This window comes from Hyla sarda, chromosome 1 (genome assembly GCF_029499605.1).
Source record: "Hyla sarda isolate aHylSar1 chromosome 1, aHylSar1.hap1, whole genome shotgun sequence".
NCBI lineage: Eukaryota > Metazoa > Chordata > Amphibia > Anura > Hylidae > Hyla > Hyla sarda.
Genome location: NC_079189.1, coordinates 281,156,444 through 281,179,134, shown reverse-complemented (window position 1 = coordinate 281,179,134; position 22,691 = coordinate 281,156,444). Strand labels below are relative to the sequence as shown.

General features: G+C 46.2%; 1 protein-coding gene and 1 long non-coding RNA gene across 12 annotated transcripts in view; one reads left to right on the top strand and one right to left on the bottom strand.

The window, feature by feature from the left end:
• Positions 1–3,493: 3,493 nt before the first annotated feature.
• Positions 3,494–5,691, top strand: LOC130305441 (uncharacterized). Its single transcript, XR_008855026.1, has 3 exons — positions 3,494–4,308; positions 4,664–4,769; positions 4,858–5,691. It is a non-coding gene; the product is annotated as an uncharacterized LOC130305441 (long non-coding RNA).
• A 167-nt stretch (positions 5,692–5,858) lies between these two features.
• The window catches only part of LOC130368901 (protein mono-ADP-ribosyltransferase PARP14-like), a 380,920-nt gene continuing 364,087 nt past the window's right edge, over positions 5,859–22,691 (bottom strand). For all 11 annotated transcript variants that reach the window (XM_056573329.1, XM_056573349.1, XM_056573383.1 and 8 more), the window contains one exon: positions 5,859–8,180. In XM_056573329.1, coding sequence (XP_056429304.1) covers positions 8,014–8,180 — 167 coding nt within the window. In that variant the 3' untranslated portion in view covers positions 5,859–8,013. The remainder of the gene's footprint in view (positions 8,181–22,691) is intronic.

Here is a 22,691-nt window from a genome sequence, read left to right as displayed (position 1 = left end):
GGAATATATAATCGGAATACAATATGGGGCAACCACAAGGGGCAACCACAAGATATGGAACCCCAGCCCTAGCAACAGTGACCGCACTTCCCTTTGTTTACTTACCTGCTCTGTGTATGCTGTGTTTACTTTCAGCCCTCACTAGACCTTTTGCTGTCCCCCAGGAATGGATACATTATGCCTTTATTTAATATTATTCAATCAAGCTATATACACCCTGTGATCTATACAGCGATATTGATATGGCCTCATTTTTCGCATGGGGATAATCCTCACTGACAGGATATGAACTTATCTGAGCATGCGCAAGTCACGTCTAAGTCCGGAGTCGGGTTGCCATGGATGCGAGGACGCGCTCCTGGTGTTACGCTCCACCCGAACCCGGAAATGCTTCTACTCCTCAGCGATGCGCACCTCACGTCCGGCGCATTGGCGCCTGTGACCGGGATACATCGCGGCAGGACCCCGGAAGGCATTCACATCTCGTCACGGATTTACAGATCACTACCAGTGCACTTTGATGTATTATGCTTAAATACCGGTAATTCTATATTAGATGATGATCTGATGTCCTTTTATTTGTATTTAACACTGTAGATGATGATTTATATTATTTATATTATTGTTTGCACAATGCTTTCTGATGACCTCTTTATTTACATATGTCAATCATGTATTACCTTTGTCACATGACCTAGTGGGCGGTCTATAAATACCCACCAGTATCACTATGATTCACTTGAAAAAGCCAGCGTGAGGCTGGTGAAACGTTGTCTATGCACATGATGGAATAAAACCACCTTTTTTTCGCAACCTGTGGAGTGCTGCATCATATTTGCTATTGTCTGGATTTAGGAACCGGTGGACCCAGGTTCCAGCTATGCGGGCACCCCTCATCTCACTTTTCTTCTGGATTTTGGTTGTGCCGTTTTTATTCACATTGGATTTGAAGGTCAACAAACGAGCACCCTCTCCTAAAGATACTAACATGGACACTAATACAGAGACTGCATCCTTTACTCCTTCCACCGATGTGTTTTCCTATAGCAGGGTTGATGCAGACCGCATCATGGGGAGTTTACCCAATGACGCCTCATTCTTACATAATCCATCTAAAATTGACCTCAGGAGGACCTATGAAAATGAAACTAAAAAACTATTATCGGTTCAACTTCATCTCTCTACTATGAATGAATATTACAGATCTAGGAAAATACCAAGAGGTATGAGAGCACAGCCGAGAGCGAATGCATTCACAAACGATTCCGACTACCGGACCTGCTATGAAGCAATTTCAAATAAATACTCTCTTGACCTTATACTGCTCAACATAGAATTCCTCCAAAGAGATCTAACAGCAATCAAGAACAAGGTAACTGAGGTGGAAACAGCCTTGAAAGCCTCTCTCACCGAGGATGAATGGCGTGAACTATCAGAAAAACAACATACATTTCTATCTAAACAACGCACTCAAATTGAGGAAACTAAAAGACATAAATGGTTCCGTGACTGTCAAGACTACACCACTGGTCATGTGTACACGTGGGAAAACCTATCCACCACAGGCAAGCGACACTTCAATAAGAATGCCGGAGAGGTCCATGAGGATACTGAACAGAATAAAACTGGATATCGCCAAATCAACCAGGAGCCTTTTTTAGGGGGTACGCCGTCCGTCGGGGGCGGCCGAGACGAGGAGGACGCAAGCACCACAGAAACAGGAAAGACAAGAGCGCAGAGGGCTGGTCGAGCCCAGAACCACAAAACTTCCCAACAAAGAAGGAAACATCAATAGACAACGCAGAAACTGTGGTAAATATCTCCTCATATAGTCTTACTAAAGAACAACTTACATTACTATCTAAGGGCCTTAGTTTTTGCCCTAGTACTTATAATGACTGGTTTCAACTAGAAATGGATTTTGTTAGTTTTATCCGTAGGCTTAAACTTAAAGTTTGGTTTGATTCACATCCTGTGCAGAGTCCTGGTGTACAAGATATCCCAGACCAGGTGTCCCACAGGTTTGAATTTAAACAGTACAATTTACCATCCTGTAGTGATTTTCAACCTCCAGTTGAATCACACTCAATTGCTACTTTTGTTGATTGTGTTAAAAGGGATTTTCTTAATATTAAAGCACAACAGACTAGACTTAAACATCCGAATCTTACTCATGATGAGTTATTGGCTATGCAACAACTTGTCCATGACCACAATCTTATCACCAAACCGGCTGACAAGGGCGGCGGTATTGTGGTCATGGACAAGAGCACATACTTGAGAGAAGCACATAGACAGCTTAAAGACAGGGAGGTCTATAGAATATTAAAGCATGACCCTAAAAACGATATGCAGTTGAGAATTGGTTCGATAGTAGATCAAGCACTGACTAAAGGTATCATTGATGAGAAATTGAAAGAATTTTTACTGATTGAGCTTCCTGTGACCCCAGTCTTATACCTACTGCCTAAAATACATAAATGCCTAGTCGATCCCCCAGGGAGACCCATTGTCTCGGGGAGAAATTCTTTGTCCAATCACATCTCTATGTTCTTGGACAAAGTTCTCAGACCATTAGCTACTAATACCAGATCTTACCTCAGAGACACAATGCATTTTCTATCTATTATTCAAAAGTTGAATATTCCTGATCATGCCAGTATTGCTTCCTTTGATATAGTGTCATTATATACATCCATTCAACATGACAGAGGCACTAGAGCAGTACGGAAAGGACTGGACAAACTTAACCTTGACTTACAACAAATTGACTTTATTATGCAACTTCTCTCTTTTGTTCTTGAAAATAATTACTTTACATTCAATGATGAGTATTACATTCAACTACGTGGGACCGCAATGGGGAGCAACATGGCGCCCACATATGCCAACATAGTGATGGCGGAGTTTGAGGAGGATGTCGTTTTTGTGTCCCACCACTCCAGGAATATCCTGGGGTGGTGGAGATACATTGACGACATCTTCCTCATCTGGACAGGCAAAACAGAAGAACTGACTAACTTTCATAACTACCTCAATAGTGTCGACCCCAATCTCCAGTTTACATTATCACACTCAGATAATACAGTTAATTTTCTGGATACTCAGGTGTCCATTCTCAATAACGGACTGACTACAGATCTTTACCATAAACCTACTGATTGCAATACCCTACTCAGATTTGAATCATCACACCCTAGATCTATGATCTCATCATTACCTTATAGCCAACTATTAAGAGCCAGCCGCATCACTGATACTGACCATAAATTTGATGCCGCAGTTGACAGAATGGTCAAACAGTTCAGTGAGAGGGGCTATCCCAAACACATCATCTCTAGACATGTACAACAAGTTAGAACAGAAAGGCATATGGGCAAATTCAAGACACATAAGAAAGACCAACCATGAGAATACCATTCATCTCCACCTACAACGAAGTCTCTAGTAACATAGCAGCAACCATTAAGAAACATTGGCATCTGGTGAAAGACAGTTATCCACAGATTAGGGAATTCCAAATTCCTCCACTCATGTCGTACCGTAGAGCACGTAACCTCAGAGACCACTTGGTCAAAGCTGACATCTCTGGACCGGGTAAACAACAGAAATATTTGTCTGTAAAAGCTAAGGGGTGTTTTCCCTGTTTGCGCTGTGTTACATGCAAGTATTTACAAAAAGGCACCACGTTCATACATCCTGACACTCAGAAAGAATTCCCCATTAAATTCTACTTAACGTGCGATAGTGATTATGTTGTGTACATCCTTTGGTGCCCATGTAAACACCTATATGTAGGTGAAACGAAAAATGATTTCAGGACAAGATTGAACCAACACAGGTATTCAATCAGAAAAAAACGTTTGGACCTCCCTGTGTCTAAACATTTTACCGAAGCTGGACACACAGAATCAGATCTAAAATGCATGATAGTTGACCATATTCCTCCCCCAAAAAGAGGGGGTGATAGAATAGCATCCCTCCAGGTTAGAGAACTCAAGTGGATCCACAGCCTTAATACACTTAAACCAAATGGACTCAATGTAGAGTTCACTGTCTTACCTAAGATGTTGAGGCGCTAATGGGGTTTAGCCCTGTATGTTGGGGGGTATTAACCCTGCTAGAGGTGAATAGTGATTTATTCTTGCTACTAATTTCTTTTTTCTAAATTTTTGTTTTAGTTCACATGCCTTCCGGGTACCTGCCTTGACGTCACTCCACCTCACATATTGTATTCCGATTATATATTCCTGAGGAAACAGCAACCAAATATTCGGCTACTACTAATCTTTACTTCTTGTTCTTTGGGTAATTGACTCTACTCCCCCTCCACATACTTGCCTTTTTATACTTTTGAGAATTGGACCTATTAACTGACTACCTATACTCCAGTGTGAATGTTCATGCATGTGGGTGCGACTTAGATTCAGGTCCTAAGATAGCGTGGGCTACAGGGTTTGAAGGGTTGAACACCCGATGTGCATGGGGCTACCACTTCATAGGTGCAGAGATAGTCCATGTCCATGGACAATACTCATGAGACACCCCCTGAATACAGAACCCGATACGCTATGGACCACGGTATCTACGCACATTAACAAATGTCTTTGCATGGTGGAGTTTGCTAGGTTGCTCTAACAATTTTCATTTCTCTATTTTTTAGCCTCTCATTCTACATCTTACTGTGAAACAGATATCGGTCCATACACACCGAGGAAATCTTGGTCCACATATGCTGATGCCAGAACGGTCCCGGTTCATATACACCGGTAAACTCATCTTAGTATGTATGGAGAGTGGAGTCGGCCCAAACACGCCGACTGGAGCTAGTCATTACCCTCTTTTCTATTTTCGCAGCTTGTTACTACTATGGTCGGTTGCCAAGGACAACCCCGAGTTTTGGAGCCTAAGTCCAAGTATCAGGGACTGTATTCCCTCTGATTTACTTACTTTCCTTTTTTCTGCTGCCTTTACATACTACGGCCGGTTGCTAGGGGCAACCACAAGATATGGAACCCCAGCCCTAGCAACAGTGACCGCACTTCCCTTTGTTTACTTACCTGCTCTGTGTATGCTGTGTTTACTTTCAGCCCTCACTAGACCTTTTGCTGTCCCCCAGGAATGGATACATTATGCCTTTATTTAATATTATTCAATCAAGCTATATACACCCTGTGATCTATACAGCGATATTGATATGGCCTCATTTTTCGCATGGGGATAATCCTCACTGACAGGATATGAACTTATCTGAGCATGCGCAAGTCACGTCTAAGTCCGGAGTCGGGTTGCCATGGATGCGAGGACGCGCTCCTGGTGTTACGCTCCACCCGAACCCGGAAATGCTTCTACTCCTCAGCGATGCGCACCTCACGTCCGGCGCATTGGCGCCTGTGACCGGGATACATCGCGGCAGGACCCCGGAAGGCATTCACATCTCGTCACGGATTTACAGATCACTACCAGTGCACTTTGATGTATTATGCTTAAATACCGGTAATTCTATATTAGATGATGATCTGATGTCCTTTTATTTGTATTTAACACTGTAGATGATGATTTATATTATTTATATTATTGTTTGCACAATGCTTTCTGATGACCTCTTTATTTACATATGTCAATCATGTATTACCTTTGTCACATGACCTAGTGGGCGGTCTATAAATACCCACCAGTATCACTATGATTCACTTGAAAAAGCCAGCGTGAGGCTGGTGAAACGTTGTCTATGCACATGATGGAATAAAACCACCTTTTTTTCGCAACCTGTGGAGTGCTGCATCATATTTGCTATATATATATATATATATATATATATATATATATATATATATATATAATGTGGTGTCCCGGTACTGTACGTGTATTGTACCTTGTGTAATAAGTCCCCAAAGTCAGAGTTCCTCCGCACTGATAGGATGCTCTTAGTGGGATAACCCCTAGTCACCTCTTCCTCCTTTAATTTTATGTATATATTTTATATATTGTATAGTGTAAATGTTGCTTACAGGACCTTAGGTCACATGATTAATAATTATATTGTTCTGCTAAGGTTAACCCCTTAACGACGTAGGACGTATATGTACGTCCTGGTGAGGTGGTACTTAACGCACCAGGACGTACATTTACGTCCTAAGCATAACCGCGAGCATCGGAGCAATGCCCGGATCATGCGTGGCAGGTCCTGGCTGCTAATCGCAGCCAGGGACCTGCCCGTAATGGCGGACATCCGCGATCCTGCGGATGTCCGCCATTAACCTCTCAGATGCTGTGATCAATACAGATCACAGCACCTGCAGCATCGCGGTCATTAAAATGAATGATCAGATCGCCCGCAGCGCTGCCGCAGTGATCCGATCATCCAGCACGGCAGACGGAGGTCCCCTCACCTTGCTCCACTGCCTTCCCGGCGTCTTCCGCTCTGATCTGCCTTCCCGCAGACCAGAGCAGAAGATGACCGATAATGCTGATCAGTGCTATGTCCTATACATAGCAATAAACAGGATTAGCAATCAAATGATTGCTATAAATAGTCCTCTGTGGGGACTATTAAAGTGTAAAAATAAAAGTAAGAAAATAAAATAAATAAAAAGTAAAACAAATGTGAAAAACCTTCCAAAATTAGCAAAATTGCGGTTTTCTTTTTAATTTCACCACACAAATAGTATTTTTTTGGTTGCGCCGTACATTTTATGGTAAAGTAAGTGATGGCATTACACCGGACAACTGGTCGTGCAAAAAACAAGCCCTCATACTAAAGAGCTATGATTTTTTGAAGCCGAGGAGAAAAAAATGAAAACGTAAAAATAAAATTGTCTGCGTCTTTAAGGCCCAAAGGGGCTGAGTCCTTAAGGGATTTAGGACCTTCCAGGTCATGTGCTCATGTCATGTGATGTACCACAATGCTTTTTAATAGGACTGACAGGTCTGGGGGACCAATAAGCTTGAAGCCTGCCCCTGTAGATATAAGAGCACTGTTATCCAATCCTCGCTCTCGTTTCTTGTCTGCAAAGCAGTAACATCTCTCTTGGGTTCTGGACTAGCAGAGAGAGAGAAGCTCTGTGTATACCTTTAAGACAAATCTAGGCCTGAAGCCTGCTAACTTCAGCCGAATACAAAACCGTGAGTTCAATCTAACTCAATCCTAATCCTACGTGACTGCTGGACCTAAACAATAACCCTAGATCCAGTGGAACAGCGTAAAGCAAATACTTCAAGCTTATTCCCTAAAAGGTCCCAACCAAAGCTGTGAGGAGCCTAAAGTCTGGTCCTCTGTAAAGACTGTTACTACGCTTAACCTGCATAAAATCTGCAGTAAAGTTATCTTCAGTTTACTAAAATTCTGGTTATGGACAATCCTTTATTCCTCCCTATCGTTCCTTGGATGGGTGGTGGTAGGATATATATACAGAGAGAAACCCGCACCCTGGCGTCATGACAGTTAAGGGTTAATCCAACACCCTTTCATCACTGCACAGCTATACACTACCTACCCTACACCCCCAAGCTTACCACATATATATATGAATGTTATGGTGAGTAGAAACATGTTTATGACATGTTTCTACTCACCAAACACCATAACATTCTTTATTGATCAGATGAAGTATTTCTGCAACTCCGCACAAAAGACATGATAAATATATGGGCTGTATGTAATGAGTCGCACACAAGAGAGGCATCCTGCGATCCTGCGGATGTCCGCCATTAACCTCTCAGATGCTGTGATCAATACAGATCACAGCACCTGCAGCATCGCGGTCATTAAAATGAATGATCAGATCGCCCGCAGCGCTGCCGCAGTGATCCGATCATCCAGCACAGAGAGAAACCCGCACCCTGGCGTCATGACAGTTAAGGGTTAATCCAACACCCTTTCATCACTGCACAGCTATACACTACCTACCCTACACCCCCAAGCTTACCACATATATATATGAATGTTATGGTGAGTAGAAACATGTTTATGACATGTTTCTACTCACCAAACACCATAACATTCTTTATTGATCAGATGAAGTATTTCTGCAACTCCGCACAAAAGACATGATAAATATATGGGCTGTATGTAATGAGTCGCACACAAGAGAGGCATTTTAGATTTGTCTTCTCGGCAGCAGGTAAAATGCCTTTCATCATGCATCTAGCCACATCTTCACAGCGTAATCTGCATTCACCTGTACCAAAACATAATGAAAAAAATTACAAACTTTTAATATTTCAAATGCTTCCTCATACAAACAATACAGTTTATTCCTTAAAGTGTCTCCATTATTTCAAAAAAGTTTCGATCAGTCGAGGTTTCACCAACCATTAGAACGTGTGAGGAAAAGCATGCAGTAGTGCACTTCAATACGACCGTTCAAAACTTTTAATGTGTATCTGTAACAAAGTTTTTCTTTTTTTAAATAATAGGAACACTTTAAGGACATCTCAGTTTATGGGGCCATCCTATGAAGCAGTGCTGAGACTCCCACTGATAATTAGAACGAGCAGGAACAAGTAGCAGCGCACTTCAATCCCCAGCATGCAGCAATCACTGTCCTTATAGGTCTTTTAGTCCAGCCTTATAAAGTATAATACTAAATGACCGGTAAGGATGGTGATAACTGCAAGCTAGGAATTGAAGCTCGCTTTCGGTTCTCCCTGCCCCTTCTAATTATCGGTGGAAGTCTTAGTCTCTGACTGTTGACATGACAAGGACAATTTAAGAATAAAATAGGAACAGTGAATGTGCCTGTATATTTTCTGTGAGGCCACCAACTGGGTTTTTCTACACATGGTTATAATGCTCCATCTTACTGTACAGATCATTTAGATCCTAAGCACACAGGAGGAGGTACTCTGTATCAAATGGAGAAGAAATGGAAAGCAAGAGACTACTATCAGAGAAAACATTAATTGTAAGTCACTTTATTTTTTCTTGAGGGAATGGAAATAACAGCAATTATACCATTGTTTTTTACACCATGCTTAGGTTCGGCATGAATAACATATTTGGGGAGGTTTATCAATCTGTATAATAGTAAGACTGTCTTTGCTGTTAATAGCAACCAATCGGAGCTCAACTTTGGTGTATAAATGAGCTCTGGAAAAATGATAGCTGAGCCCCAACTGGTTGCTATGAGCAACAGAAAGAATCTATGGTATACTAACAGATCTTTATTCTAAAGGTATAGTATATCACCATAGGTAATAGTGATCACTTCATTACTAAATTTATATATTTTTTGTTTTGTCGTAGCTTTATGGGGGCTAATACACAATGTGGTTTGAATATAGTGTTATCTTTTTCCTACGTGCCGTTATGATTCCAGCGGTACCATATTCTCTCATTTATACAATGGTAGTCATGTGGTATGTACAAAGGCATGTTACATATGTAATGTCCCAGTACAGGATATAAGCCTGTACAGTACTTAGGCCCTGTCAGGTTAAGTCCCTCATTGTCACAGGGGCTCTCCTGCAGTGCCTCCCCCAGTATTGAAGCTAGTGTTACTGTGTATAGTCAGTATAATGTGTACTATGTGTATAAAGTATAAAGGACCTTTTGAAGGTATCACCTGTTATGTTCACATGATGTTATGTTACCCAGAGAGCACCAGTTGACCAACTGACCTGCAGCTTGCCCTATGGGCTTCTTGCTCAGCCCCCTTTATAAGAGAGGGAGCCATTACAATCTGCCTCTTCTACCACTCTTCCTACTGAGGCACAGACACCTCAGATTCAGCATCCAGTACACCTGGAGGCCTCAAGCCTGTATATGTCAGGAAGTCCGGCCATCTATGTCTACTGTTTCTACCTTCAACCAAGTCAAGTTACCAATCAAGTCAATTCTAGTCAGAGTGGCTGCATGGAAGTCTGATCCAAAAGTATTCCAACCCCAAGCAAGCTGCAGGGCCCTTTCCATGTTACTGGCTGACTCTCTGGGATTCTGGCCTAGCTGTAAAGACTGTAACAACTGTCTGACCTCAGTAAAGCCTCCGTTAACCATAACCTGGTCGTGGACTCTTCTTGCCCTGCCTAACCTTGGGATAACAGGGATATCGTTTGGGTGGTTACCGATCCCCAAAAACGACTTTGGTGTCATTAAAATTAGGGGTTAATACCATCTTGCCCCTGGGGTTAATACCATCTGCCCAATCCACTACACCCTTCACGCCCCGTGGTCACCCCACAACTCGGGGTTACCACAACTTTGGCGTCAAGAACACGATAAGAGTGTGTGCCTTAACCATTTAACCACAAAGCCACCAGTTAACAGGATACAGGTGTGTGCCTTAACTATAAAGACGCAAGTCCTCCCCCTTAGTCTGAGTCTGAACTGTGTCCAAAGAAAATTGCATGCAGTTGTGAAAAAGTTTGCGCCAGAAGATTGTACGGGATTGTGTTACTAAAGTGTGTCTTTACCGTGGCACGGATAAAATAGTGGGGGAGGTGAAAGACTGCTAATTGTTATTGCCAAGTGTGTGAAGCCAGTACCTGAAGGGGTTAAACAGAGTCCTGTGTTTCCAGCGTGCAAGTGGCCGCAGCTCCGCCCCGTCAGTCCCCAGCAGTGACTCCTCTTCAGTGTGCGAGCCAGGACTAAAGATCCGCCCGTGTTGCATGGGGGAAGACTTTACCAACCAGACCAAACAGGAAGTTCCATGGGCGCAGCCATATTGAAGGGTCCGGCAGCTGCGCCCAGCTCTGCAATATAACCGGCAAGTACCCGCTGCAGTGCAGACTCTGCATAAACAAACGATCTCCCGCAATCAATCTCCAGCACCGGTGGCAGCTAGCATTAATCCCGTAGTGCCCAACGAAATCCACAGGCACTCGCTGCATAAGAGGGTTCCTGTTAATCAAGGTTTAAATCACTGCCGCATATTGCCAAGCATCTTAAAGGGCCAGCGCACCCAAATCTTCTTAAAGCGACAGCGCACTCAAACAATCGACAAGATGCCAGCACCCAACTCTCCAGATCCACTTGATTACAACGCTCCTTCATCGCCAGCAGTGGGGACACCTGCTCCTCTAGTGGTCGGGATTCTCTCCTAGGACTGTATCCACCTTTTCCAGCCCGCCGGAGCACCTGAAAGCTGAAATAATTTATGCAGGCTAAAGTCAGCAAACGCAGAGCCTAGAAGTTCGTTACGAATCGAATTAATGTAACTTCTCTTAATATCATGAAACTGACATTGTAGATTCCTTGCATGCCTCTCTCCCTTACATGTCCCCCTCAGGCCAGCGAACTGCGCAGCACCATTTGAAGGTTCTCCAAGCGGAGAAGTATGCCATTCGGTAGGGAGAAGTTTGCAAAGTGTGAATTCAAGACCTCTGGTCGGTGACCTTACAACCCAACACAGAGACAGTCCTTTGGTGCCGTGCACGTCCTGGAGTGGGAAACATGGATTATCAAGCGCTGCAGGAGCCTATACAACTAGAGGATCATCCTCTTGTGCGAGCAGCAAGTACTCTTGTCACAGTTATGAATGGGAGAGTTCAAGTCCGACTAGTCAACCTGTCCAGTGTGGCTACAGTCCTACCGAAATACACTCCAGTCGCCAAGCTGTATCTTCTGGAGTCAAGTGACATCCTATCAAAACACAAGATGGCTCAGCAACGAACAGCTCAAGTGACTCCTGGTTCCACCGAAAGTCCCCCTGAGCCCTGGTGGGCACAACTTCAAGTGGGAGATGAAACTACTCCGAGGGATCAAGTTAAGGGAGTCATCAATGTCACCAAGAGGTACCAAGAAGCTTTCAGCATGCATCCTACAGACTTTGGACGTACATCCATGATGCAGCATCGGATTTTGACAGGCGACAGTCCACCAATCAAAGACAGACACCGCTCGGTCACGCCAGGCATGTACCAAACTGTCAAGAAGATGCTAGTCGACATGATGGATGCGGATGTCATTCAAAGAAGTCAGTCCCTGGCAGTACCCCTTGTCCTTGTGTCGACTACAGGAAGCTGAACACTGTCACACATAAGGACGCTTATGCCCTTGCAAGGATCGAAGTCACTCACTGCCCTTGGATCGACCGCTTGGACTTGACCAGTGGGTATTGGCAAGTGCCTATGGCTGTAGAAGACCGAGAGAAGACAGCCTTCATGACACCCATGGGTTGGTTAGAGTTCAAGAGTATGCCGTTCTGGCTGTGCAATGCCCCTGCTACTTTCCAGCGGCTGATGGAACGATGCTTGGGCCATCTAAATTCCAGAGTGTCCTATTGTACCTTGATGATGTGATTGTGTACTCAAAGTTCTACCAGGAGCACCACTGTCATCTGGCGGCATCTTCCAAGTTCTGATCAAACATGGATTGAAGATCAAGCCCTCCAAGTGCCATCTGCTTAAACCTCAGGTACACTACCTAAGCCATGTTGTTAGCGCCGAGGGAGTCCAGCCTTATCCAGAGAAGGGGACATTGTCAAGAAATGGCCTATCTCGCACACAGTGAAAGATGTCCGGAGCTTCCTAAGACTTGCTGGCTACTACCACCGCTTCATTCATCACTTTGCCCAGGTTGCAGAACCCCTTACAGCTCTCTTAAGGGTCACGGCGAAAAATAACTACAGTGGGAAGTTACCTGTGGAGTGGACCAAGGAGCAAGAGACAGCATTCCAAGCCGAGAACCACCCATCCTGGCGTATCAGACTACACTCAACCGTTCCTGCTGTATACTGATGCCAGCTTTGAGGGTTTAGGGGCAGTCCTATCCCAAGTCCAGGGGGGACAAATGCGAGTGATAGCCTATGCCAGTTGTAATCTGCAAGGAGCAGAGAAGAACGATGCCAATTTCTTTCAAGCTGAAACTCCTTGCCCTTGAATGGGCTGTGACTGAGAACTTCAAAGATTACTTGGCTGCCATGCCATTCACTGTCTACATAGATAATAATCCATTGGCCCACCTGAACGCGGCCAAACTGGGTGCCATTGAACAGCGTTGGGCTTCAAGGTTGGCAAATTTAAAACTTCACTATCAAGTACAGAAGTGGCAAGTTGAATGTCAATGCCGATGTACTATCTCGAATGACCCCCGGGGAGGAACCACCTGTCGAAGATGAGTGGGAAGACATGGAAATGCCCCCGTTCTACCAGAGATTTGTGAGTTAGAATACTGCGACCACCCTTGGAGAGGATGGACCCAGGTCCGAGAAGGTCAAGGAATACCTATATACCTGGAAGACTCTGCAAGAAGAAAGTTGAGTCATGGGGGGATCTGTTGGACTACCTTCTGATGAAAAAGGGGCCAACCAGTCTACGCCAGGCTCAGGGCAACTACAAATTGAAGCGTCTATGGCGACAGGAAGCGACTGTTTTTTCACACAAAGTACTGTTGTACCTAAACTCTTTGGATCCGGTTTCAGGTTAATGACTTCATCAGATCCTGGTTCCCCGAAGGGTTGCAGTGATGGTCCTCAATGCCTTCCACGATCAGTCGGGACACTTGGGAGTCCACAAGACTGAAGCTACTGTCAAGTGAAGGTTCTACTGGATCGGGATGTGGAGCGACATTGAGAAGTGGTGCGGTGAGTGTGCTGTCTGCAACGTCACCAAGACCGGGCGCAAGGATGCCAGAGCACCCCTCCATTCCAGAGTGAAAAGCCAGTTGGTCGCACTAGACCATGTCAGGTTGTCTCCTACCCGGTCCAGGTACACATATGCTCTCACCATGGTGGGTCACTACTCCAAGTGGGTTGTTGTCGTGCCCGTTAAAGATCTCACAGCCTAAACCACGATCCAGATCTACTCTCATTGGGTGCAGATCCTTGGATGTCTGGAGTTTGTCCTAACTGACCGAGGAACGGCCTTCGAGGCCCAACTCTTCCAGGGACTGTCAATTCCATGCCTGCAAGAAACTTCGGACGACTGCCTATCATCCTGAAGGGAACGGGCTCTGTGAGTGTATTAATAAAGTTTTCATCCACATTCTGCAAGCAGCGTCTGTGTCCAAACACTAAGAGTGGCTCTGGTTGTTACCAGAATTGTTAGAGATCTACAATAACACAATCCAGTGTTCTACTGGATATACTCTGTTCTACCTGATGATGGGCCGACACGGCCAGTGGCCAAAGGACTGGGAGTTTGGACTCCAAGCTCCATATAACAACTCTCCGTAAGCTTCTATGGAGTGGCTCCGACCACCAACGAAGGATCCAGGAAGCAAAAGAGATTGTCCACAAAAAAATGGGTAAGCCTCAACAGAGGCAGCAGCAGGACTACAACCGTCATGCCTCCGCCAAACCTCTCCAAATAGACGACAAGGTCTGGCTGCGGAAGTTCCCGAGGACCCACAAATTGGACACCATCTGAGAAACGGAGCCTTACACTGTGACGGCTGTACCGTTATCCAGATTCAGAAGTCAGGGTAAGTTCATCATAACAGAATCATACTAAGTCACAAAGAAAACCTGCCTGTGCATTCACCACCATCAACCAGACCTGCGAGGGAGTATGTGCCCGGAGAAGGGATCCACCCATCCATGGAAGTACCCATGTTCTTTCCCAACCAGCCTGCAATCTTCGGCCTCATGCCAACTCAGGGACTGGTGCAACCCACTCTAGTCACCTCACCAGCTCAAGTCCTGTCACCGTGAGCACCAGTCTATACCCCTGTCTCTAGACCACCTGCCTCACCAGGTCTATGTCCTCAAGTCCAAGCGCTGCCAGTCCAGAGTTACTACCTGTGTCAGTCATGGAAGAGGGAGAGTCTCCTGCAAGTCCAATTGAGTCAAGAGCTTCTGAAGGAGGCGTTCCTGAGTCCCAAGAGATGGTGCTGCATAGGTCCCAACGGTCCACGTAAGGTCAGATACCTTGTCACAGGGGCTCTCCTGCAGTGCCTCCCCCAGTATTGAAGCTAGTGTTACTGTGTATAGTCAGTATAATATTATGTACTGTGTATAAAGGACCTTTTTGGAGATATCACCTGTTATGTTCACATGATGTGTTTGGTTTTAAGTGTTAGAGAGCACCAGTTGACCACCTGATCTGCTACTTGCCCTATGGGCTTCTTGCTCCGCCTCTTCTACCACTCTTCCTACTGAGGCACAGACACCTCAGATTCAGCATCCAGTACACCTGGAGGCCTCAAGCCTGTATATGTCAGGAAGTCCGGCCATCTATGTCTACTGTCTCTACCTACAACCAAGTCAAGTTACCAATCAAGTCAATTCTAGTCAGAGTGGCTGCATGGAAGTCTGATCCAACAGTATTGCAACCCCAAGCAAGCTGAAAAGCCCTTTAAATGTTACTGGCTGACTCTCTGGGATTCTGGCCTAGCTGCAAAGACTGTAACAACTGTCTGACATCAGTAAAGCCTCCGATAACCATAACCTGGTCGTGGACTCTTCTTGCTCTGCCTAACCTTGGGATAACAGGGATATCGTTTGTGTGGTTACCGATCCCCCAAAAAACACTTTGGTGTCACGAACATTAGGGGTTAATACCATCTTGCCCCTGGGGTTAATACGATCTGCCCCATCCACCTACACCCTTCACTTCCTGTGGTCACGCCCCAACTCTGGGTCACTACACATACATATAGGCATTAGTTCACCACAATCAGTTTAATCTCATAAGGACCCTTGACGTATCCCGTGCAAACGCCCAGGGGGGTCATCAGACAAACCCCCACCCCCCACTCACCCACCATGTAGGCGATTGCGGCAAATCGCAAGTGAATTCACACTTGCGATTTGGACGATTCCGGGTCTATGGTGACCCGGAATATATGGGGGATCGCAGTTGTCCAAGACACAGATGATCCCCCTGAATGGATAGGAGTGAGGTGGCATGGGTGCCACCCCTCCTATCCTTGCTATTGGTCGTTTAGATGCGACGACCAATAGAAGATCGGGGGTAGGGGGGTTTACTTTCGGTTTCCCCCGTTCTGTCCACCCACAATAGGTGGGGCAGGACGGGGAAACCGACAGGGACCGGCACCGAAGGTCACTTACCGATCTGCGGAGGCTGCAGGTGACAGTGATCGGCGGGCGGCCATGTCGTGCAGCTGGCTCCCTGGATCCTACGGAAGACGGCGAGTTGCCTAGCAACATCTGGAGGGCTACAGTTTGAGACCACTATACAGTGGTCTCATAACTGTAGCCCTCCAGATGTTGCAAAACTACAACTACCATGCCCAGACAGAGTTGTAGTTTTGCAACAGCTGGAGGTCTACAATTTAGAGACCACTGCATAGTGATCTCCAAACTGTAGCCCTCTAGATCTTGCAAGACTACAACTCCTAGCATGCCCACACAGCAGTTTGCTATTTGTGCATGCTGGGATTTGTAGTTTTGCAACATCTGGAGGGCCACAGTTTGGAGATCACTGTGCAGTGGACTCTAAACTGTAGCCCTCCAGATGTAGCAAAACTGCAAATCCCAGCATTCCCAAACAGCTGTCTCGGCATGTTGGGAGTTGTAGTTGTGTTCCTCCAGCTGTTGCACAACTACATCTTCCAGCATGCCCTTCGGCGATCAGTACAGGCTGGGAGTTGTAGTTTTGCAACAGCTGGAGACACACTAATTGGAAAATACTGAGTTAAGTAACAGAACAAAACTGAAGGTTTTCCAACCAGTGTGCCTCCAGCTGTTGCAAAAGTACAACTCCCAGCATGCACGGTCTGTCAGTACATGCTGGGAGTTGTAATTTTGAAACAGCTGGAAGTTTGCCCCCCCTCCCCCCCATGTGAATGTACAGGGTACATTCACACGGGCAGGTTTACAGTAAGTTTCCTGCTTGAAGATTAAGCTGTGGCAAATTTTTCGCCGCAGTGCAAACTCCTAGCGGGAAACACACTGTACACTAACACATAATAAAGGGTAAAACACAACATATACACTCCCTTACACTGCCCCCGCCAATAAAAATGAAAAACGTATTGTACGGCAGTGTTTCCAAAACTGAGCCTCCAGCTGTTGCAAAACAACAACTCACAGCATTTCCGTACAGCCACTGACTGTCCAGACATGCTGGGAGTTTAGCAACAGCTGGAGGCACCCTGTTTGGTAATCACTGGCATAGAATACCCCTATGTCCACCCCTATGCAATCCCTAATTTAGTCCTCAAATGCGCATGGCGCTCTCTCACTTCAGAGCCCTGTCGTATTTCAAGAAAAAAGTTTAGGGCCACATATGGGGTATTTCCGTACTCGGGAGAAATTGCACTACAAATTTTGGGGGACTTTTCTCCTTTTACCCCTTATGAAAAGGAAAAGTTGGGGGCTATACCAGCTTGTTAGTGTAAAAAAAAAAATTTACACTAACATGCTGGTGTGGCCCCATACTTTTTATTTTCACAAGCGTTAAAAGGAAAAAACAAAATTTGTAACGCAATTTCTCCTGAGTATGGAAATACCCCATATGTGGGTGTAAAATGCTCTGTGGGCATGTAACAAGGCTCAGGAGTGGGAGTGCACTATGTACATTTGAGGCCTAAATTGGTGATTTCCACAGGGGTGACTGATTTTACAGCGGTTCTGACATAAACGCAAAAAAAGAAATACCCACATGTGACCTCATTTTGGAAACTACACCCCTCACGGAACGTAACTAGAGGTATAGTGCGCCTTAACACCCCACAGGTGTTTAATGAAAATTCTTCAAAGTTGGATGGAAAAATGAAAAAAAAAAATACATTTTTCACAAAAATGCTGGTGTTACCCTAAATTTTTCATTTTCACAAGGGAAAATAGGAAAAAAGCCCCCAAAAATATGTAAGAAGATACCCCATATGTGGATGTAAAGTGCTCTGCGGGCGAACTACAATGCTTTTTTTTCCAAAAGCTCAATGGCACTCCTTCTCTCCTGAGCATTTGTAGTTCGCCCGCAGAGCATTTTACGTCCTAACATGGGGAATTTCCATATTCAGAAGAGATGGGGCTACAAATTTTGGGGGGCATTTTTATCCTATTATCCCTTGTAAAAATTTTACATTTGAGGGAAAACTAGCATTTTAGTGAAAAAAAAGTCATTTACACATCCAACTTTAACGAAAAGTCGTCAAACACCTGTGGGGTGTTAAGGCTCACTGGACCCCTTGTTACGTGCCTTGAAGGGTGTAGTTTCCAAAATAGTATGCCATGTTGTTTTTTTTTTTTTTTTTTTTTGCTGTTCTGGCACCATAGGGGCGTCCTAAATGTGACATGCCCCCCAAAAACTATTTTAGAAAAACTCAATTTCCTAAATCCCACTGTCGCTCCTTCCCTTCTGAGCCCTCTACTGCGTCCGCCAAACACTTGACATACACATATGAGGTATTTTCTTACTCGAGAGAAATTGGGTTACACATTTTAGGAAGATTTCTCTCCTTTTACCCCTTGTAAAAATTAAATAACTGGGTCTACAACAACATGCCAGTGTAAAAAATGAAGATTTTGAATTTTCTCCTTCAATTTGCTGCTATTCCTGTGAAACACCTAAAGGGTTAACAAACCTTTTGAATACTTTGAGGGGTGCAGTTTTTATAATGGGGTCATTTATGGGGTATTTCTAATATGAAGGCCCTTCAAATCCACTTCAAAACAGAACTCGTCCCTGAAAAATTTCGATTTTGAAAATTTTGTGAAATATTGGAAAATTGATGCTATACTTTGAAGCCCTCTGATGTCTTCCAAAAGTAAAAACATGTCAACTTTATGATGGAAACATAAAATAGACATATTGTTTATGTAAATCAATATATAATTTCTTTGGAATAAGGAGATTTTTTATGCTTACCATAAAATCTTTCTCGAAGATTGGGGGACACAGACCATGGGTGTATGCTGCTGCTGTCACTAGGAGGCTTGACACTATGGCAACAAGAAAAGTCGGCTCCTCCCAGCAGGATATACACAGGCACCTGAGCTAATCAGTTTTAGTTCCAGAGCAATAGGAGAAGACCGACAGGTCAAGAGCAAACCACAAACTGTCCGAGCAACCAGAAGAAAAGGCAACTGAACACCCTTCGGACAGATAACTGAAATAGGAACACCAGAAAAGGGCGGGAGCTGTGTCCCCCAATGGATCCTTCGAGAAAGAGATTTTACGGTAAGCATAAAAAATCTCCTTTTCTCTTTCGGCTCCATTGGGGGACACAGACCATGGGACGTACCAAAGTCGTCCCTTGGGTGGGTAAGGAATCAGACGGTTGCACGGTTGGACCACCGCTGCCTGCAACGTCTTACGGCTCAGAGTAGCATCAGCTGATGCGAAGGTATGAATCTGGTAGCACCTTGATAAAGAGTGCAAATACGACCACGCGGACGCCCTACAGAACTGCAAGGCCGAAGCCACGTAGTGGAGGGCCCAGGATGACCCGAAAAACTGGTGGAATGAGCCGAAACCCTGAAGAGTGGGATCTTCCCCTTGCAGCGGTAAGCTCCCAAAATGGTTATTTTGTCCAACGACCACAACAGGTTGTGGAACAAACGCTTCCAGTGATGAGAAGGGGCTGGACAAAAGGACGGTAGGACGATAGGACGATGTTCTCATTGAGATGAAAAAGTCAAAACCATATCAGGTACGAGGACGGACCTGGACGGAAAACAAAACAACTTGTCCTGGTATATAACCAGGAATGGAGAACGGCAGGAGAGAGCTGCCAGCTCTGACACCCTCCTAACAGAGGGAAGAGCAATAGGGAATGCCACCTTCCGGGGAAGGAGGCAAAGAGAAATGTCCCTGCGAGGTTCAAAAGGGGGGCCTTGCAGGGCATCTAAGACCAAGTGCAAGTCCTAAGGGCAAAAAGGGGACTGATAAGGAAGGGCAGCTTGTGCCACTCCCTGAACTAAGTTTGGACATGATAAATGAACGCCAGAGAACTTTGAAAAAGAATGGAAACGGCCGAACCTTTGACCCCTAAGGGAGCTGAAAGCCAACCACGACCGGAGAAAAAGGCTGAGTTTCACACCAACAGAAATAAGACCGCCAGGTATGGTGGTAAATCTCTGCCGAGGATGGCTTGTGAGCCCTCAGCATGGTGCGAACCACTTGGGAAGAGAAACCGCGGGTCCTCAGAACCGCTGTCTCAACCGCCACGCCGTCAAAAGCAGAGATGGTAAATAGGGGTGGCACAGGAGACCTGATATAGGAGGTCTGGATGATAGGGAAGGCGCAGCGATAAATAGTTCAGGAGCCTGACCACAACGACGTACCAGGGCCAGCTGGGCCACGAGAATGGCGGGATCGCCCTCTGCTGTGAGTTTCCTCAGGACCCCAAAAAGAGAGGAAAGGGACGAAACAGATAAGGTAGGGCAAAACCTGACCAATAAACAGATAAGGTAGGGCAAAGCCCGACCAAGAGAGAGGAACGCCAAGATCTGGAGGTTAAGACTAAGACTCTCCAGGATCTGGGCCCTGGCTGGAGCTCTGATCAGGAGGTCGTCCAAGTAAGGAATCATGGAAACAACTGTTGTTCGTAAAAGGACTATCACAGGTGCCAGGACTTTGGTAAAGGTCCGCGGAGAAGTGGTCAGACCGAAATGGAGAGCCACAATAGAAAATGACCGTCCGGAACTGCAAAGCGGAGGTACCGCTGATGACCGGGAAACAATGAGATGTGGAGGCAGGCATCCTTGATGTCCACCGAGGAACGAAAATTCCCCATGAACCAGGGACACCAGCACCGAACGGAGAGACTCCACTCGGGATGGGAAAGCCGAAGATGCTGGCTGAGACACTCGAGAACCAAGATTGGGCGAACAGAAACTCCTTTCTTGGGGACCACAAAGAGGTTGGAATAAATCTTGAAAACGTTCCCCTGAAGGAACCGGGACAATTACTCCCTGGATAAAAAAGGAGCTGGATCCCGAATGTGCGTGGTCCAGGCATCCAAGAAGAGTAAGAGGCGACCAACCACCCAAGAGAGGTCGGCGGGTGGGGGCGACCCTTCAGATGGAGGAAGGCCTATGGGTGCCTGATGGGGCCGCAAAACGGCCGGAACGGATAGCCAACCCCCGGGAGGGACAGGTCCGGAAGGAGGGAGCCATCTTCCCATGAAGGCGCCCACCTGGACCCTTTGTTGGTACCCTTTGGTCACACCAAAGGTCCGCAGAACCCAAAGGAGGACTTACGACGGAAGCGGTTCTGTGAGCCCTATTCAGAGCTAATAAAGAACTCTTTTCCGCCCGTCGCCTCACTTCCTGAAGGCGGCGTCCACATTCGGCCGAATCAGAAACCTCATCCACAAGTTCTCCGGGTTAATGGGAACGAGGTGAGGCAGCCCTGGAGGTTGGGCACGATGAAAGGAAACTTCTGGAGCCACGTCCAAAGTTCCTGGTCCCCTAGATGGAAGGTGTCTCTTATGGCTGAGACCAATGAGTGCACCATGTCAGACATATCCATGCGGTCCTCTGAATCAGAGGCCGAATCGGAAACTTCATCCACAAGTTCTCCAGGTGTGTCACGATGCCGGCTGGCAGGTAGTGGATCCTCTGTGCCAGAGAGGGATTGGCGTGGACCGTGCTAGTGGATCGGTTCTAAGTCACTACTGGTTTTCACCAGAGCCCGCCGCAAAGCGGGATGGTCTTGCTGCGGCGGTAGTGACCAGGTCGTATCCACTAGCAACGGCTCAACCTCTCTGGCTGCTGAAGATAGGCGCGGTACAAGGGAGTAGACAGAAGCAAGGTCGGACGTAGCAGAAGGTCGGGGCAGGCAGCAAGGATCGTAGTCAGGGGCAACGGCAGGAGGTCTGGAACACAGGCTAGGAACATACAAGGAAACGCTTTCACTGGCACGATGGCAACAAGATCCGGCAAGGGAGTGCAGGGGAAGTGAGGTGATATAGGGAAGTGCACAGGTGAACATACTAATTGGAACCACTGCGCCAATCAGCGGCGCAGTGGCCCTTTAAATCGCAAAGACCCGGCGCGCGCGCGCCCTAGGGAGCGGGGCCGCGCGCGCCGGGACAGGACCGACGGAGAGCGAGTCAGGTACGGGAGCCGGGGTGCGCATCGCGAGCGGGCGCTACCCGCATCGCGAATCGCATCCCGGCTGGAGGCGGTATCGCAGCGCCCCGGGTCAGTGGATCTGACCGGAGCGCTGCAGTGAGGAGAGTGTAGCGAGCGCTCCGGGGAGGAGCGGGGACCCGGAGCGCTCGGCGTAACAGTACCCCCCCCCTTGGGTCTCCCCCTCTTCTTAGAGCCTGAGAACCTGAGGAGCAGACTTTTGTCTAGGATATTGTCCTCAGGTTCCCAGGATCTCTCTTCTGGACCACAACCCTCCCAATCAACTAAAAAAAAAGTTTTCCCTCTGACCTTTTTTGATGCCAGAATCTCTTTGACGGAGAAGATGTCCGAGGAGCCGGAAACAGGAGTGGGGGGAACAGATTTGGGAGAGAAACGGTTGATGATAAGTGGTTTAAGAAGAGAAACGTGAAAGGCATTAGGAATACGAAGAGAAGGAGGAAGAAGAAGTTTGTAAGAGACAGGATTAATCTGGCACAAAATTTTGAAAGGACCAAGATAGCGTGGTCCCAACTTGTAGCTAGGGACACGGAAGCGGACATATTTAGCGGAGAGCCATACCTTGTCTCCAGGGGAAAAAATGGAAGGAGCTCTTCTTTTCTTATCCGCGAACTTCTTCATGCGTGATGAAGCCTGTAAGAGAGAATTTTGGGTCTCTCTCCATATGATGGAAAGATCACAAGAAATTTCATCCACAGCGGGCAGACCAGAGGGCAAGGGGGTAGGGAGGGGGGGAAGAGGGTGACGGCC